General features: G+C 37.9%; 1 protein-coding gene across 10 annotated transcripts in view; it reads left to right on the plus strand.

The window, feature by feature from the left end:
- Positions 1 to 19,585, plus strand: part of Adamts6 (ADAM metallopeptidase with thrombospondin type 1 motif, 6) — a 211,818-nt gene that overhangs the window by 51,376 nt on the left and 140,857 nt on the right. For 6 of the 10 annotated variants that reach the window (XR_005500311.2, XM_039102547.2, XM_039102548.2 and 3 more), the window contains 2 exons: positions 4,613 to 4,656; positions 8,685 to 8,790. Coding sequence is in view for 8 of the 10 variants with exons in the window: in XM_039102547.2 (XP_038958475.1) it covers positions 4,613 to 4,656; positions 8,685 to 8,790 (150 nt within the window). In the remaining 2 variants the exon portion in view is untranslated. Of the gene's footprint in view, positions 1 to 4,612; positions 4,657 to 7,368; positions 7,397 to 8,684; positions 8,791 to 8,811; positions 10,686 to 19,585 lie in introns of those variants that run through there. The other 4 variants (XM_039102549.2, XM_039102551.2, XM_039102550.2 and 1 more) reach the window with 2 other exon arrangements.

Raw genomic sequence — 19,585 nt, forward strand, 5'->3', positions numbered from 1 at the left:
CTTTGTAAGTTATATATGATGTCATAATCTTGTCAGATCTGTATTGTGCAATAATGTGAGATAATCACAGGCAAAGACACTCCTGCTGACTACACTCCCAAGGGGGTGCTCTTCAACCGTGGCTGGGGATTCCTGGGAATCGCCAAGAGGTAGTCTGCGCAGTAATAGCAATCTTCTTTAAATCTAAGGCCAGCATTATAGCATCTTAGCTCTTTCTTAATGAACTGTTTATTTGTATGTATGTATGTATGTATGATGGATGTATGTATGTATGTATGTATGTATGCATGCATGCATGCTATTGCTTTCTCAGACACACCAGAAGTGGACATCAGATCCCATTACAGATGGTTGTGAGCCACCATGTGGTTGCTGGGATTTGAACTCAGGACCTCTGGAAGAGCAGTCAGTGCTCTAACCACTGAGCCACCTCTCCAACCTCCCTAACAGTAATTCTTGAATTCATGCCATAAACTCTACTGGACACATCTGACACATTATAGCAATTAGCAACTGAAACTATTTTACATACCTCTGTGAGATATTGTACGAATGGTGGCATCGTTATAATAAATGGCTCCATGTTAAGTTGTGAATACAGGTTGTCTTACAGCATAAGCTCTCTGTGTGTGTGTGTGTGTGTGTGTGTGTGTGTGTGTGTGTGTGCATATGTGAGTGTGTGTGTGAGTGTGTGTCTGTGTGTGTGGTGTGTGTATGTGGTGTATGTGTGTATGTGATTGTGTGTGTGTGTGTATGTGAGTGTGTGTGTGTGCGTGTGATGTATTTTAATTGCATTTTGCAGCCCTTCCCTTTCATTTTTCTGTTCATGTGTTGCTTTTCTGGTGCTTTGTTGAGTTGTACATTTATACTCTTTATTTATATTCTGTGCTCCATTGAGAATGGTTATGTTGAATTCTTTGTCAGACTATTTTTATTAGTTATTTTATTTATTTACATTTCAAATGTTATCCTCCTTCGCAGTTTCCCTTACACAAACCCCTTATCCCATCCCCCCGCCTCCCTGCCTCTATGAGGGTGCTCCCTCCACCCCAACTTCCACCACACTGCCCTAACATTCTCCTACATTGGGGCATTGGGCCTTCACAGGACCAAGGGCCTCTCCTCCCATTGGTGCCCAACAAGGCCATCCTGTGCTACATATGCAGCTGGAGCCATGAGTCCCTCCATGTGTATTCCATGGTTGGTAGTTTAGTCCCTGGGAGCTCTGGGGGGTCTGGTTAGTTCACATTAGTATCAGTATGGCCTACAATACCTTATAGTTATATTCATTAGGAAGGCTTACAATAAAGTAATAATTACCTATGATTTTCAGAGTATATAATATATATATTTTAAGCAAACTACTTATTTATCTGAAAATGTTGATACCAGTCAACCAATTTTGAATCGATTACATAAACTATAATGTATCATTCTGCTAATGCCTTGATTTTTTTTAATCTAAAATAAAGATGACTTAAAATAAGTTCACATATTCAATGTTTTAAAGATTTGATACTTGTCTTGTTTTGCTACATTTATTTTTTGACAATTTCATATACCCATGTAATACATTCTGATTACCCTAAGGACCAACTCCTCTCATCTCACTACCACCCCTGTCTTCCATGACTCTTCCTCAATATCTTTTTCTCATGCATGCATTTTTGTTTGTTAATGCACTGAGTTTAGCACCTGTGGTTACATATGGCACTATCTAATAACATCTCATAGGCTCACCAATGGGCATGCTTCTGAAGATACCAAGTCCCCAACCCTGCCTGAGAATTGATCAGTAGACAAGAAGTAAACAAGAAGGGGTAGGATCCCATGAGCGCGTCTCCATTCCATGATGGCTGTTGGCAGGTTTAGTCTTGTACAGGCTCAGGACATTCTTAATAAAAATTGGAAATATAAGTTTAAATAGATGTCATTTTAAATAATTCTTAATTAATTTCTATTGATGAAAATTTCTATAATATTTCTGGAAAAAGCAAGTTTAGTGACTTTGTGCCTATTGTTTAACACAAGAAAAGTAATCCTATAAAACAATAGGAAGAAACAGGGATTTATTTGAAAGAAAAAAGTAGTATCTCACAAGATACCAGATCTCTCTTGAACATGAATGTTACAATTTCCAGAACCATAAAAATATTATTCATTTGTTTATTACTCAGTCTATAGTGCTTTTGTTGTAACTACAGAATTGTAATGAAGAGAGAATCACCATGAATCATATTTAATGATTTAAGAAAAGCTAAGAAAAATGTTTAGCCTAATTATTTCCACATTTATTTAGAATAGAAATGATTGACTTCATGAAGTTCAGTGCTATGGTGTACATGTAGATTCAATGTATTAATAAAGACAAAGGGATGTATCTCAAAAAAAGAAGGTATCGGTATGTTAAAATATCTGGCTGAATAAATATCACTTGCATAAAGGGGTATTATACTGAAAACATAATTTGTATTGTGTAAGCTGAATCAAATGAACTTTTGCAGTCATTATAATCTCATTCTTTTATTATAAATTCAGAATTTAGAACCAAGTTTCTTTTGTGATATGTTTTCATATATTTGCATATGTGTGCATGCAGGTGCACTCACTTGTGTTTGTGTTTGTGTGTATAAATTACATTTTAACTGTTTTGAATTTCAATGTACTTTCTTTGATGTACACTAAACCTTTAACCCTTATGTTACGGCTTTTGCTGCACCATGTTAGTTAGAATTTACATTGACTCCTATAAAGGATCCTGAGAGTGAAGGAAAGTCCAAGTGTTTCCTTTAGTCTGCTATTTTTCCAGGTCCTACTGAAGCAAGATAACCCAAAATTTTATACATGTGTGCTTGTGTGTGCATGCACATGTATATGAGTGCATGTCTGTGTGTTTTCCTAGTGTTAGAAATTGAACAAGACAAATCTGAAGCTTGAAAATTTTGACAATATCCATTAAAGTATATAAGCAATATATAACATTGATAATATCTCTGTTGTGACTTTAAATTATAAGTATGAAGTTCAAAATGCCGTTATATATTATTTACATTTTAACTGACCTGCTAAATGAATTTAATTATATATAACTCTACTCATTCAATTATGAAAAATGTTTACTATATAATCTAACTGCTTAAACCAGTTATAATTGCCAACTCCGTTAATACAGCTTGTCTCTCAGTAACAAGTTTGACTTCCTTTTAAGGTGTTAATACAGTCTATGAAATAGTCCATGATTGAATTCCAATTGTGAGATATATAAATTAACTTGTAACAGAAAGACACCCAGAAAGGTATCGAGCCTTTCCAGGATGAAATCAAGATTTTATCCCCAATTTTTCTTACTTAGTTCTTAATGTATTTCCTGTTATCAATTCTTCCTTAAATTGTTTCTTGTTTTATGTTCTGGAGAGTTCTATCGTCATTGCACTATAATGAGGCTTAGGATAATTGATAGAAGTATACTTTTTTCTTTTAAGGTAGAAATAGAGTAATTGTGGAAGAAAAAAGATGAAGGAAAACTTGGATTTCAGGACAAGTGCACTCTACAGGCAGACCAGTTTTAGTAAACGTGTGAATGAGATTTGAGGATTTGGAAATAAATTCCATTTAATTCCAAAATATATTTCACCCTTGAAATGATTTTGTTTAAATTAACTTGGCTATTTATAGGATGAATTATGTCTGTGTAGAATAATATGTAACATGATAATCACAAGATAAATTGATCGTGACACTCAGAATATACTCAGTGGTACCTTTTCTCCCTTTTATTGAAAGTAGGATTTTTTTCTCACATAATATATCCAAATTACAGTTCCTCTTCTTCTATTCCTCTTAGTTACTCCCGCATCTTTAATCCAGATCCATTCCCTTCCTGTCTCTCATTAGATGAAAGCAGAAGTCTAAGGGATAATAATAAAATAAAATAAACATATGAATATTGACTTAACATCTCCAATGTAATATACTTAAAAATGTGTAAATTGCTTTAGTATCTTTTGTATTGAGTTATGATGCAGTCTATCAATAGAGTCTAACATTAAAAAACATTAAATTCAGTGATTAATTTATCTATTTGTTAAATCACTTAAAATATTTGTATTTTCAGCATCCTAAATTCTAATGTACAACTAGGACAATTATGTAACACTGATTTAATTCCTATTGATGTGTTACAATATCCTCTTGTTTTGTTTTGTTTAAGACAAGTACCTATGTTAGAATCGAAAGAACTTCAGGTAATTCTCAGAGACATATATTCTGTGGCTATAACAAGAAAATACTCCAGCAGAATCAAAGGGATTATTATTAATAATAAAACCTACTCAGTGAGTATAAGCAGTAACAATCTGTAGACAAACTATTGGAAATCAGGCGATAGAAGGTTTGGTGGATTGTCGTCTTCATTTCTTACTGGTAGGTATCCTATTGACTTGCAGGCAGAGCAGCAGGTGTGCCGTCTGCCTTTCCATGTCGTGCTGGCCATGGGACCTCCACCCAGCTGCTCACAATTGTATCACTGTTGATCTGAACAAACAGAACTCCAAAGAAATTGCAATGAATATACAAACGTTCTACAAATTTTATCTCTTTTTCTCCTCCATAGATATGACATCTGCACTTATAAAAATAAGCCCTGTGGAACACTGGGTAAGTTTGTCTTGTTTTGTTTTATTTTTTAGAGTTGTTTTGTTTGTTTGTTTTTTGATAAAAGGATAGTTTAGATTGTCTTTTTGAGGCAATGATGTTACTCTTGATTATTAATAGTTTGGTTATTTTTTTTCTGATATATGGGACATTACCATTAAAATTTTATGTGACCTTTCCTGCATATATAATTTGCTAGAAACAAATTATTCTCCCCATAATAATGAATAAGCTTAATTTTTGATTGCCTTTATGTTTTCTGGCAAATGATATGAGTGAAAACGACTTAGGAGATGGTTTAAAAATCAGTAGTAAGTATAAATCAAAGTTACCACTCATTTTCATAGTTTCTGTCATTTTAATTCCTTGTTTAAAACAACAAAAATGAGGTGTTTGAGAAGAAGTGAAAATTGCTTGAAATAAAACAATGAATTAAGAGAAAACAATCAGCTTGAGATACTTAGAAAGTAGGTGCAAAGAATAACACTTCTTTGGTGCAACTGATTGGGGAAAGCTTATCTCCTGTGAATCAATATATTACTAAAAATGTTAGTACCGTCAATGAAGAATTTAGTCAAACAGTATTGCAAGAGATGGAGAGAGGGGGAACTTTCTTTCTTATGTTCCCTAAACATCTTTTACTTAAAAAAATTTCAGTAAATATCTTGAATTTCCACAAAAAGGACATTTTTTAAAGCGGCAGTAGTTGGTATTGGTTGACAGTTAAATGCAAATTCAAATGAGTTGATTAGGCCATTTCCCAGGAGACCAGATAACCAGGCACTGTTGCTGTCTGAATGTACAGGAAGGTTGGAGTGCATTAAAACTTTCTACAAACTCGATATCTATGCGAGACAAATTTTTCTCTTCCCTAGGTCAAATCTCAGTTTTCTTATCTGTATATGAATAATTAGGAAGTCGATTCCTGTTAATATCCAATTAAAGTTAGGAGAGAAAGAGTTCCCAGCTTTCTGGTGGGATTTTTCTTTTGCCTATTTTTTACACGGCTATTTCCTGTTTACCTTGATATTCATCACTACAGGAGAAATCCCAACTAGCCAAAGCCTAGCATTAACCACGGAAAAGTTTGCCAGTTAATACCTATCAGAGTTCTCTGCTGAGCCAGCTCAAGTTGGGATTTTCTTTTTAGCGTTTTAAGGCCACATGAGAAGTTGAGACTAACTTTGGCAGTGGCAGTGTGTTTGTTGCTTTTTTATCATCTTTTAAACCTCCTTGTTTCTCACTTTTCTTATTTATGAGGTAGGCATGATACCTGCCATTTTACCAAGGGGATATTGTTAAAGTCAATTAAGAAAAAGGTACAATTGCTTTGAAGCTCAGTATTAATTAAAGGAACAGCATTAGTATTTAATGGAGGATCACCTGCGGTGTTTTATTTAGTTCATTTATTTATTGTTCAAATTCTGTATGTATGTATTAGTGTGTTATCTACTTCAGAACCAATAGACACTAAATCTCAAAGCAAGTTTACATATAAACTAGCTTATGTCTTCGAGCATATGTTTATTAAAGAAGTAAGTGTGCATGTTTTTCTTGGCTCTTTGAAGGTGTATGACTTTTATGACAGGCTTTATTCTGACATCAGTAGTGCTGCTACATAATATTTCAGTGTCATTACTAATGACTGATGTAGATTACTGTCTAAGTTATTTTTTTCAAAATAATATATTGTAACTTTAGTAATTCATTTCTCTAGTCAATAAAGTAATTGCAAGGTACATATGAATCTGTTTTGAAGGTCAATTACTTTGTAAATTAAAATTATAATTTTGAAAACTGAATAAAATGCATATATAGATACTTGTATTGATTTATGTGAAAAATGTCAGTACAGAATCAATCAATTTATTACTATTTTACAAATTTAATTTTATTTTAAATAATTTATTACCTAGTTTAGGTAATTTATTCACCTAAAATTTATTTATTTAAATAAGTTTATTTAAATAAATTATTTATTTATTTTGTATGGATGTTTATGATGAGCTTTTTTTATAATGTCTTGGTTGATAACTCTGATGGCCAGTCGTATTATAAGGGAAGTTAGGGTGAAGGTTGCAAACTGACTGTCAAACTGAGGAAATCCAAATGACCCAAACAGTCTTGAAGCCCTGATTAACACTAGTACACATAGGAATTTTGAAAGCAGCAGTTGTTAGGAAACTAGGAAACAGTGGGAGTTAGTGACCATAGACTAGTGTTTATTCTTGGATTAGTTAAGATTTACCTTTGCTCTCAAAATGCACCTTTTCTAAAGTTGATTAATTCAGAATATAGCCATAAAGCACACACCAAAAGAAAGACCATTTTCATACTCAATAAAGGAAAAAAAAAAGCAAAACAACAAAACAAAAACCAACCCACTCCAGCACCACCATCATTAGAAAAAAGGGTAGTCTGTGGAAAGTACCAGAGATGTTAATTTGTAATAATTACAAGGAATGATCTTTTAAATGTGACTCAGAACAGAAACGATTCTCATTGTTATTTTGTTCTTTCCAAATGCTCCCCCATACTGAACCCAAAAGCTTAGAGCCAAATCCTGTTTTTATCTGCATTGAGCACTCCTGTCTGCATACACATGTGTGTTTTTTAGTGGAAATTAGAAGTAACATTTATGACATACTTTTCATTAGCCAAAGACTGAATTCTTTTTGCCCCAAGTGGTCCATCTTTTTATTGTTTTCTTTTCAGGTCCCAGTACTGTTAAGTGGAGTGGAAGGTCAGCACAGTGGTGTCCTGCGTGCTTATACTAACTCTGAGGCAGGGATCAACCCCCTTTCTACCTTCTGCCCATCCCTTATAAAACAGTAGACATATCCAACAATCCCCTTAATTTGTTGTAGTGTGTCTATTATTTTAATATATCAGAAAGAACAAGTAACACAATATCTAGAGCTTCCTTAGTAGAAAAATATGGATTGACTAGTGTAAACTGTTCTCAATTAGTGCTTCTGGGAAATTGTACCTACCCACAGAACACTGCTGGTTGCAGTCAGTGAATATCCACTGAACTGAGCTGAGGTAACTGGGATGGCAGTTTCTGACATTGGAGTGGCATGATAGCAGAATACATAAAATGCCCTCCTCTCTCTAAATGACTGCTCTCTGCATTTAGTATTTGGGATCTGCTTCCTTATAATAAATGGCATATTCCATTTCTTATAAAACCCTTTTTTATAAGTGCTGATTTAAAAGTATATACTAATCCACAGAGCATAATCCGCAGAGCATGGTATTCATTTGGAAGTAAATACTAAAGCTTCCAAGGGGAAATACCTCAAGTAACATAACATTTCAGTAGAAATCAGCCAATTAACACCATGGTTTTGCTTTATTTGTTAGAACGCTAAAGCACTGAAGGGGGATGGGAGAGAAGAAAACAACATGGAATGTATGAATGATTTCCCTCCATTAAAAAAGCAACATGACAACAATGTACACTGCTGCCATCAGGGCTAATTTTCAGGAATTAAAGATGTACAGACGTCTCACATCTTTCATAGTTTCCCCTGTTTTGAACCATCCATTTTGTTTTTATAAAAATGTCATTTATAAAACCATTTGGGATTCCCTCCTTTTGTTAACTAAAATGTTGCTTGTATATTTTTATGAACCCACTAAACTTAAACAGATCTCTTTAGAAAAATAATGTGGATATATTTTGCTTTCTACAGCCTGAAGAATATTAAAATAGAAATGCTTTCTTGAATTCCCTTTTCTGGCTCAAGTTACTAGGTGGTCCCAAGTTACCAGAAGTAAAATTTATAAATCTAACCCCTAGTCTAGACATTTTCCAGCACTGACTGCAGTTCAAAAAATATTAATGTCTAGCCGGCAAAGTGAAATTTCCCCCAGTGATTTTGCAAATGACTAGAAAGTTAACCTTTTGCCAACTGCTCCTTCTGTGCATGGAGGTTATTAAAAAGAATGCAGGCATTTAGAAGTGTGGGCTTTTAGAGGCTGGAACACCTTGGCTTGACCCGTTGTGTCTCTTTGTGTTTATTCAGGCTTGGCCTCTGTGGCTGGAATGTGCGAGCCTGAAAGGAGCTGCAGCATTAATGAAGACATTGGCCTGGGGTCGGCCTTTACCATTGCACATGAGATTGGTCACAAGTGAGTGCGTTTAAGAAAACCAAATAAACTCTACAACTCTACTCTTTAAGCCACTTGTAACTACTGTGTGGGAAGCCTGCGCTCAATTCTTTTTTATAGCCTTTTTGACAGCTTTCAATAGAGAGTGTTATCATTTTGTGTATTGGGATAAATCAGTGTAAGAACTGGAGGCTTGTTAAACAGCCAGACACGTCACACTTGAGCATTGTTCTGGGCATTTAAAACAGTAATTAGATGTCTTCTCTGCACCTAGTTCTCATGAAGTCAACTGTGCAAGGAATCTCTCTCTTCATCAAAGGACAGTTTATGTATTACAGTCATTTGTTTGGGGTTTTGTTTTCTCGTTTTGTTTGTACTTTTATTGTTTTTTGAGGCAGACGCTTGTTCAATAGTCCAGGCTTTCCTTGACCCAGACAGTCTGGGCTGCAATGCACAATAGTCCTACTAATCCTTCTGCCTCAGCCTTCTGGTTGTTGGAGTGACAAGTACGAGCTCCCATTTCTGGCTCCACATATTTGTTTAAACTCCTTGACACTGTTTCCTTCACATGCACCCTTTGTGAAACTGGACACTAGGCATGGCAGTTATGTAGATAATTAGTACTGTCATGTGTACTCACATGCCACTGAAAAAACATGTACGTGTAAGAATGCATCGTTGGTTCTTAGGAGGACCTTAAGTTTTTAATATTTATTTCAAATAAATCTATGTCAATGTTTAAAATGATACTTTCTCCAAACCCCCATATGACAATAAACCCCTATTTCAAAGAACAAACAAAAGTAAATCTACCTTTTGTAAATTGTGAAGTGAATTAAAAATAAAGTACAAATAAAAATCAGTATTTATGCTTCAAAGTTAATTCATGAGAAAAATCCATAGTTCAGGATCTTTTTCCTCCCTCCCTCCCTTCTTCCCTCCCTCCCTCCCTCCCTCCCTTCTTTCCTTCCTTCCCTCTCTCCTTCTCTTCCTTTCTCTCTTCTTGTCCCCTCCTTTCCTCCTTCCCCCTTTACTTCCTCTTGCTCTTTCTCTCTTAAAATTTAGCCCTAACTAAATTCTCAGCAACTTGTTTTCTCTTTTTTTATTTGGAGTTGAATTGGGTATAAATCCAATAAACCAGCAAGTGTGAACCCAGACTGGAGTTAGATAGAAAAAATCACTTTTATACTTACAATGGAGCCTTAAAACGTTGGCATTCCAGTTCCCATTGCAACAAACATCAGGGAATGAAAGAAAAGCCTTCCTAACTACTCAGTTCATCTTTAACTCACTGCAAAATCAGGCTCATTAATGACTCATAGTTTTATGCAATTGTACCAGTTTTGTGTTCTGTTCTGTTCTGTCCTGTCCTGTCCTGTCCTGTCCTGTCCTGTCCTGTCCTGTCCTGTCCTGTCGTCCTGCTTTATTTTGTTGAAACTGAATCTCACAATGTAGACTTGGCTGGCCTTGGACTCACAGAAATCTGCCTGCCTCTGCTCGGCTCCATACCACATTTAATAGGCCCTGCTAGAGTCATTGTATTGAAAGGTTCAGGTAGATACCAAATAGTGGACGAATAGTGTGTTATGAATGCAGCACCTTATGCAATAAATAGTTAGCCTTGGCCAGGGCCTCCACCTTCTCGCCCATTTCTTTTCATATTTATTTTGTTTTTGTTGTTTTGGATTCTCCTCTTTCTTTTAGATGTATCTTAATGTTTTGCCTGCATGTATATATGTGCACTAAGTGTGTGTCTGATGTCCTTGAATGTCAGAAGAAGGACTTGAATTCCCTGCAACTGGAATTACAGGTGGTTGTGAGCCACCATGTAGGTGTACGGAATTGAAACCTGGTCTTCGGCAGGAACCATTGCCTACCTATCCTCCATGATCCATTTTTAAGTTTACATAGCTTAGGTAAAAATGCTATTTCTTTATACCATTTATTAACATTTTTACTACCTTACAAGCCTTCTAGATTTTATTTGTTTGGCCTGTGTGTCAGTCCTTTGAAAGTCCACAAATTAATGGTTTATACTTTACATAGAATAGCTGGGAAATGCAGACTATTCATCTCAAGTTGGTAACCTGGAGTATTGTTCTTTCATGGTTAATCCTTTTTGAAAGTGTGCCTGTCTCTGACACTTTTGTCTGCTATGTATCCCTTTCCCCTAACTGGGCTGCCTTGTTTAACCTCAATAAGAGAAGGTGAGTCTATTTCTACTGCAACTTGATGTGTCAAGGCAAGTAGATATCTGAAGGGAAGAAGAGGGGGAGGGGGAGAGGGAGGGAATAGGAAGGAGAGGAAGCTGCTCAGTTCACAACAGAATGTAAAATAAATAAATAGAAAAATGTGTCAAAAATGAACAGAGAAATTTCATAAAATCCTTAGGATTAAGACTTAGTCCTTCCATTCAAATGTGTCAATTGACAGAAAGAACAAAGCAAAAACAAAGCGAGCAGCCACCTGGTTCTCACAGCAGATGAGGATGTTATTGCTGTCTTCTCTTCCTCTTCTCCTGGACAAGATGCTTTAACTGTCATCATTTTAGTGTGTGTGTCAGATTATTATTTCCTCAGGGAAAAATGTTTCATAAAAAACCGTTTACTTTTAAGATCTTAACTCAGCAGACATTCTCTGGTACGATTCCTACTATTAAAATATAGACATGCAGGTGTGGAGATAGCTGATGGAGAGCTTGACCAGTACATAAAGGGCATTTGGTTTAATATTTGCTCCCTAACACTTGGTAAAAGTCCTCACCAAACAAGGAAATGAGGGAGAGCACTCCTTTCTGAAACAAAGAGGTAACTGTAAGAATGTATCATGTTCAACATCCTTAGTCATAAGGAAAATGCAAATCAAAACAACCCTGAGATTTCACCTCACACCAGTAAGAATGGCTAAGATCAAAAACTCTGGTGACAGCAGATGCTGGTGACGATGTGGAGGAAGATGAACACTCCTCCATTGTTGGTGGGATTGCAGACTGGTACAACCATTCTGGAAATCAGTCTGGAGGTTCCTCAGAAAATTGGACATTGAACTGCCTGAGGATCCAGCTATACCTCTCTTGGGCATATACCCAAAAGATGCCCCAACATATAAAAAAGACACGTGCTCCACTATATTCATCGCAGCCTTATTTATAATAGCCAGAAGCTGGAAAGAACTCAGATGCCCTTCAACAGAGGAATGGATACAGAAAATGTGGTACATCTACACAATGGAATATTACTCAGCTATCAAAAACAATGACTTTATGAAATTCTTATGCAAATGGATGGAACTAGAAAATATCCTGAGTGAGCTAACCCAATCACAAAAAAACACACATGGTATGCACTCACTGATAAGTGGATATTAACCCAAAAGTTCGGGTTACCCAAGATACAATCCACAGACCACATGAAGCTCAAGAAGGACCAAAGTGCAGATGCTTCAGTCCTTCTTCAAAGGGGAAACAAAATACAGGAGTAAATCCTGGGACAGATGTGAAGCAGAGACTGAAGGAAAGGCCTTCTAGAGACTGCCCCACATGGGGGATCCATCCACCAAATCCAATTCCTGGGGATGCCATGAGGTGCATGCTGACAGGAGCGTAGTATAGCTGTCTCCCGAGAGACTGTGCGAGAGCCTGACAAATCCAGAGGCAGATGCTCACAGCCAACCATTGGACTGAGAACAAGGTCCCCAGTGGAGTTGTTATGGAAAGGACTGAAGTAACTGAAGAGGTTTGCAACACCATAGGAACAACAACAATATCAACAACCAATCAAAATGTGGCATTGTGGAGATTAGTTTCTCTGGGAACATCTACAAAACACTCCCACATCCAAGGCTCAGGGAACATCATTCACTTTTAAGGGAGACATATGGAGTCTCAAATTTCCTCTCTCATGGCTAACATTTATTCAGCAGTTAATCAGTCACTCAAGCAACCTGTTTTCACCTGAGGTTTATGAGAACCTAGTTGTGGAGGGTTTGAGTTGCATACGTTGTGTTGTGGACTGTGATGTGCACTGGGATGACAGAGACCCACATTGGATGAACACATGTCTTTACTTATTTTCTCCTCTTTCCTTCTGATTCTTTGCCACTTATTTAAACGGCATGTTTCTCTAACCCACTTTCATACAGAAGCCAAAATAAAAAGCAAAATCGTTGGACTAGGGATGTGTAGTACTCATGTGTTTATAATTAAAATAAGAACACAAAATTTTAAGATTTAGGCATAAAATAAAATTAGAACCTACAAAACTTTTTGATAATACTAATTCCATTTGGAGCTTCTTCAGTAAGTTTACATTTGTATACAGAAATTTAAAATATATTCTATTTTACATAATTGCAAGTTCTGAAAATGTTATATTCTATTTAGTACTTTGGAGACTCTAATTTAGTTTGTGAAATAAATTAAATAGTGCCATGAGGGACATTCCTGAAGACAACAATTCATATGTTACTTATATCATCTTTTGTCTGATGATCATGTACTGTTCCAGTGATAGGCTTCAAACATTTAAACATAAATAAGTTTACTGTGTGTGTGTGTGTGTGTGTGTGTGTGTGTGTGTGTGTGTGTAGAGTGTATGATAGTCCATGTGTCCTCTATTCAGTCCCAGGTTATAAGTATATGTCCACACCAAACCTATTTTCATTCACCTTACATCACGTTCACCCCCCTCCCAGGCACCCCCTCCCATAATCCTCCCCTCTCCTCTTCTCCTCTGATTGGGTTCAAGGCCCCCTGGGTATTCCTTCACGTTAACACATCAAGCCTCTGCCAGGTTAGGCGAATCCTCTCCCCCCGAGGCAGCAGAGCTGGAAGAACATATCCCATGTACAGGCAACAGCTTTTGGGGTAGCCCCACTCCAGTTGACTGGAACCCACATGAAGACCAAGCTGCACAACTTGTACAATGTGTGGGGGGCCTAGGCCCAGCCTATGTATGCTCTTTGGTTTGTGGTTCAGGTTCTGAAAGCCCGAGGGATCCAGGTTAGTTGACTCTGATGGTCTTCCTGTGGAGTTCCTGTTCCCTCCAGGGCCTGCAATCCTTCCTCCTATTCTCAAACTCCATCCACTGTTTGGCTGCATCTGTCTGAGTCAGCTGCTGTGTGGAGCTTCCCAGAGGAAATCCATGCTAGACTCCTGTCTGCAAGCATGACAGAGTATCATTAATAGTGTCAAAGATTGGTGCTCGCTCATGGGATGGGTTTCAAGTTGGGCCATTATTGGTTGGCCACTTTCTCTGTCTCCGCTCCATTCCCTGTGCCAGCATTTCTTGTAGACAGGATAAATTTTGGGATGAAATTATTGTGAGTGAATTGGTGTCCCTACTGCTTCACTGGAGTTCCTGCCTGGCTACAGGAGGTGGCCTCTTCAGGTTTTGTAGTTCCAATACTATGTGTCATAGCTAAGGTTACTCTCATTAATTTTTGGAGTGCCTATACCCTGCCTTTTTTTTTTTTTATCCCTTGTCTCTGTCAGATCCTGGAAGTCCATCCCCCTATCAGTTGCAGATTTCCATTCATTCTCATGGCTATTGGGAATTTCTCCTGTCCCTCCCCATCCCAAACTCCCAATTCCTCCCTGCCAATCCCCTCTTCCAATCAGTTCCCTCCATCCATCTCCTTTTTATTACAATTTTATTTCCTCTTCCATGTATGATTCAAGCATCCTTGCTTGTGACTTCCTTCTTGTTTAGCTTCTCTGGGTCAATGGAGTATAACATACATGCCTGTCTTTTGGGGACTGTGTTACCTCATTCAGATCAATATTCTCTAGATCCATCAATTTGCCTGCAAAATTCATGATGCTTTGGTTTTTAATAGTTGAGTAGCGCTCCATTATGTAGATGTACCACATTTTCTTTTTCTATTTTTCAGTTGAGGGACTTCTAAGTTGTTTCTAGTTTCTGGCTATTTTACACAAAACTCCTATGAACATAGTTGATAAAATGTCTCTGTAGGATTGTGGCGCATCTTTTGGGTATATGGCTAGGAGTAGTATAGCTGTGTCTATTTCCAGTTTTCCGAGAAACCGCCAAATTGATTTGCAAAATTGTCGTACACGTTTGCACTCCCACCAGCAGTGGGGGAGTGCTCCTCTTGCTCTGCGTCCTCCACAGCAGCTGGTGTCACTTGCAGTTTGATCATAGCTTTCTGACCAGTGTAAGGTGGATTCTCAACAGCTGTTCTGACTTACACTTCCCTGATGACCAGTACTCTGAACATTTCCCTGGTGACAGGTACTCTGAACATTTCCCTGGTGACCAGTACTCTGAACATTTCCCTGGTGACCAGTACTCTGAACATTTCCCTGGTGACCAGTACTCTGAACATTTCCCTGGTGACAAGTACTCTGAACATTTCCCTGGTGACAAGTACTCTAAACAGTTCCCTGGTGACAAGGACTCTGAACAGTTCCCTGGTGGCAAGGACTCTGAACAGTTCCCTGGTGACAAGGACTCTGAACAGTTCTTTAGGTGACTCTCAGCCATTCGAGATTCATCTGCTGAGATCTGTTGAGGTCTGTGCTCCATTTTCTGATTGGGTTATTTGGGTTGTTGGTGTCTGACTTCGTGAGTTCTTTATAAGTTTTGGATATCAGCCCTCTGTCAGATGTAGAGTTGGGAAGATCTTTTTCTAATCTGTAGGCTGGTAATTTGTCCTATTGACAGTGTCCTTCTTACCAAGCTTTGCATTGTCATGAACTGCATTCATCAATTGTTGATCTAAGAGCCTGAGCCATTGATGTTCTGTTTAGGAAAACGTCTCCTGTACCAATGCATTCAATGCTATTTCCCACTGTATCTTCTATGAGATTTAGTGCGTCTGGTTTTATGTTGAGTTCTTTGATCCACTTGGACTTGAATTTTGTGCAGAGTGATAAAAATGGATCTATTTACATTCTTCTACATGTAGACATCAAGTTACATCAGCCCCATTCGTTGAAGACGTTTTCTTTTGCAATGTATGATTTAGCTTCTTTATAAAAAAATTAAGTGATCATAGATGTGTGGGTTTCTTTCTGGCTCTTCAATTTGATTCCATTGATCAACGTCACACCCAACTTGCTGTATGATTTCTGAGAATTTGAACTCGGATTCTTTGGGGATGTGCCCCAGAGAAGTGATAAAGCCTCCTAATTTGGGTCAGGTGATAGGATGAAGTTGGATTACTAATTTCTTTCCTGTGTCTCTGAAACAGGTGAGTTGTAGTCCTTAAACTCTTGGCACCTGTGTTTTTAAAGTCCCTTACTGCCAAGCCTGAGAGGTTTGATTCTGGGGATCCACAGGGTGCAACCAAAGAACCAGTTCCCACACATTTTCCTCTGTCTCCAATTGTATTGCTCTATATGTAAGTAAGTTTAATAAATAAGCAAAATTGCACATAAGGGTGTTGCTTGTGGAATGGGGAGATTGCCAGTGGGCCAAGTGCTTTCTTTGAGAAAGAAGGAAAGAATGAAAGAAGGAAAGAAAGAAAGAAAGACAGACAGACAGACAGACCTGAGTTTGGATTTCCAGAACCCACACCAGAGTTGTATTGAACTCAAGTATCTGTGGTCCCTATACTTCCTTGGAGAGATGGGAGATGAGATAGAGAAATCCCCACAAGCTCCAGAGCCGCCTAGCCTAGTATATAGTATTGAAAAACAGCAAAGAAGTTTTGTTTCAAAAGGGTCAAAGTTGAGGACCAACACCCAAGATTAGCCTTTGACTTCTAAACTCAAATTGTAGCACACATAATGAACCTGTGCACTTGAATGCATACCCATTTACACCCAGAGATAATAAAATTATACTTAAAATTAAAGAATAAATATGCATGTCTATAGGGAGAAAATTTGGATTATCAACTGTTGAGTTAAATTCATGATTTCCAACTGAAGGTAAATTACTAATCTTCAAATTAATCTGCAAAGCAAACCTCATTGGGTCATTTTTAAGCAACCTCTCACAGCCACTGTTTTTATTCCTTTGCACTGACATTGTAGTTTTCCCTGGAGTAGTACTAAACATAAGAGTCTAAAGCCTTGCTCTGGCTAAGACTTCTGGTACTTCTGTTAATGAAAGCAAGGATAGCAGATTTTCTTGTCGGATCTTCAGCCATAGGCAAGAAGCACTCACATTTCACCAGTGTGATGTCAGGCGTGAGCTTATGGTTTCTGGCCTGATTTGTGTTTTATTGTTGCTCACAGACATCATTTCTTGCAACTTTCTAATATTGTAAAAAAAAAAAAAACTGCCAAATTTTGCAATAGCTTTTTTGCTCACTGAAATGATCATGTAATTTATTTAAAAGTCATTTTTTTAGTGTGCTGTAAAATGCTTGTATCTTTACCATCCTTGAATACCAGAAATATATTTGTTCATAAAAATAAAAAATTTATAGAAGCCTGAACATAGTAGTAGTGTAATAAAGTAACCATGTTTTCATATCACAAACATTTCCTCTTTTATTTTCTTTTTTTTTTCTTTTTTTATTAACTTGAGTATTTCTTATGTACATTTCCAGTGTTATTCCCTTTCCCGGTTTCCGGGCAAACATTCCCCTCCCCCCTCCCCTTCCTTATGGGTGTTCCCCTCCCAACCCTCCCCCCATTGCCGCCCTCCCCCCAACAGTCTAGTTCACTGGGGGTTCAGTCTTAGCAGGACCCAGGGCTTCCCCTTCCACTGGTGCTCTTACTAGGATATTCATTGCTATCTATGAGGTCAGAGTCCAGGGTCAGTCCATGTATAGTCTTTGGGTAGTGGCTTAGTCCCTGGAAGCTCTGGTTGCTTGGCATTGTTGTACATATGGGGTCTCGAGCCCCTTCAAGCTCTTCCAGTTCTTTCTCTGATTCCTTCAACGGGGGTCCTATTCTCAGTTCAGTGGTTTGCTGCTGGCATTCGCCTCTGTATTTGCTGTATTCTGGCTGTGTCTCTCAGGAGCGATCTACATCCGGCTCCTGTCGGTCTGCACTTCTTTGCTTCATCCATCTTGTCTAATTGGGTGGCTGTATATGTATGGGCCACATGTGGGGCAGGCTCTGAATGGGTGTTCCTTCAGTCTCTGTTTTAATCTTTGCCTCTCTCTTCCCTGCCAAGGGTATTCTTGTTCCCCTTTTAGAGAAGGAGTGAAGCATTCACATTTTGATCATCCGTCTTGAGTTTCATTTGTTCTAGGCATCTAGGGTAATTCAAGCATTTGGGCTAATAGCCACTTATCAATGAGTGCATACCATGTGTGTCTTTCTGTGATTGGGTTAGCTCACTCAGGATGATATTTTCCAGTTCCAACCATTTGCCTACGAATTTCATGAAGTCGTTGTTTTTGATAGCTGAGTAATATTCCATTGTGTAGATGTACCACATTTTCTGTATCCATTCCTCTGTTGAAGGGCATCTGGGTTCTTTCCAGTTTCTGGCTATTATAAATAAGGCTGCGATGAACATAGTGGAGCACGTGTCTCTTTTATATGTTGAGGCATCTTTTGGGTATATGCCCAAGAGAGGTATAGCTGGATCCTCAGGCAGTTCAATGTCCAATTTTCTGAGGAACCTCCAGACTGATTTCCAGAATGGTTGTACCAGTCTGCAATCCCACCAACAATGGAGGAGTGTTCCTCTTTCTCCGCATCCTCGCCAGCATCTGCTGTCTCCTGAGTTTTTGATCTTAGCCATTCTCACTGGTGTGAGGTGAAATCTCAGGGTTGTTTTGATTTGCATTTCCCTTATGACTAAAGATGTTGAACATTTCTTTAGGTGTTTCTCAGCCATTCGGCATTCCTCAGCTGTGAATTCTTTGTTTAGCTCTGAACCCCATTTTTTAATAGGGTTATTTGTCTCCCTGCGGTCTAACTTCTTGAGTTCTTTGTATATTTTGGATATAAGGCCTCTATCTGTTGTAGGATTGGTAAAGATCTTTTCCCAATCTGTTGGTTGCCGTTTTCTCCTAACCACAGTGTCCTTTGCCTTACAGAAGCTTTGCAGTTTTATGAGATCCCATTTGTCGATTCTTGATCTTAGAGCATAAGCCATTGGTGTTTTGTTCAGGAAATTTTTTCCAGTGCCCATGTGTTCCAGATGCTTCCCTAGTTTTTCTTCTATTAGTTTGAGTGTGTCTGGTTTGATGTGGAGGTCCTTGATCCACTTGGACTTAAGCTTTGTACAGGGTGATAAGCATGGATCGATCTGCATTCTTCTACATGTTGCCCTCCAGTTGAACCAGCACCATTTGCTGAAAATGCTATCTTTTTTCCATTGGATGGTTTTGGCTCCTTTGAAAAAAATCAAGTGACCATAGGTGTGTGGGTTCATTTCTGGGCCTTCAATTCTATTCGATTGGTCTATCTGTCTGTCTCTGTACCAATACCATGCAGTTTTTTATCACTATTGCTCTGTAATACTGCTTGAGTTCAGGGAGAGTGATTCCCCCTGAAGTCCTTTTATTGTTGAGGATAGTTTTAGCTATCCTGGGTTTTTTGTTATTCCAGATGAATTTGCAAATTGTTCTGTCTAACTCTTTGAAGAATTGGATTGGTATTTTGATGGGGATTTCATTGAATCTGTAGATCGCTTTTGGTAAAATGGCCATTTTTACTATATTAATTCTGCCAATCCATGAGCATGGGAGATCTTTCCATCTTCTGAGGTCTTCTTCAATTTCTTTCTTCAGTGTCTTGAAGTTCTTATCATACACATCTTTTACTTGCTTGGTTAAAGTCACACCGAGGTACTTTATATTATTTGGGTCTATTATGAAGGGTGTCATTTCCCTAATTTCTTTCTCGGCTTGTTTCTCTTTTGTGTAGAGGAAGGCTACTGATTTA

Source organism: Rattus norvegicus, chromosome 2 (genome assembly GCF_036323735.1).
Source record: "Rattus norvegicus strain BN/NHsdMcwi chromosome 2, GRCr8, whole genome shotgun sequence".
NCBI classification, from domain to species: domain Eukaryota; kingdom Metazoa; phylum Chordata; class Mammalia; order Rodentia; family Muridae; genus Rattus; species Rattus norvegicus.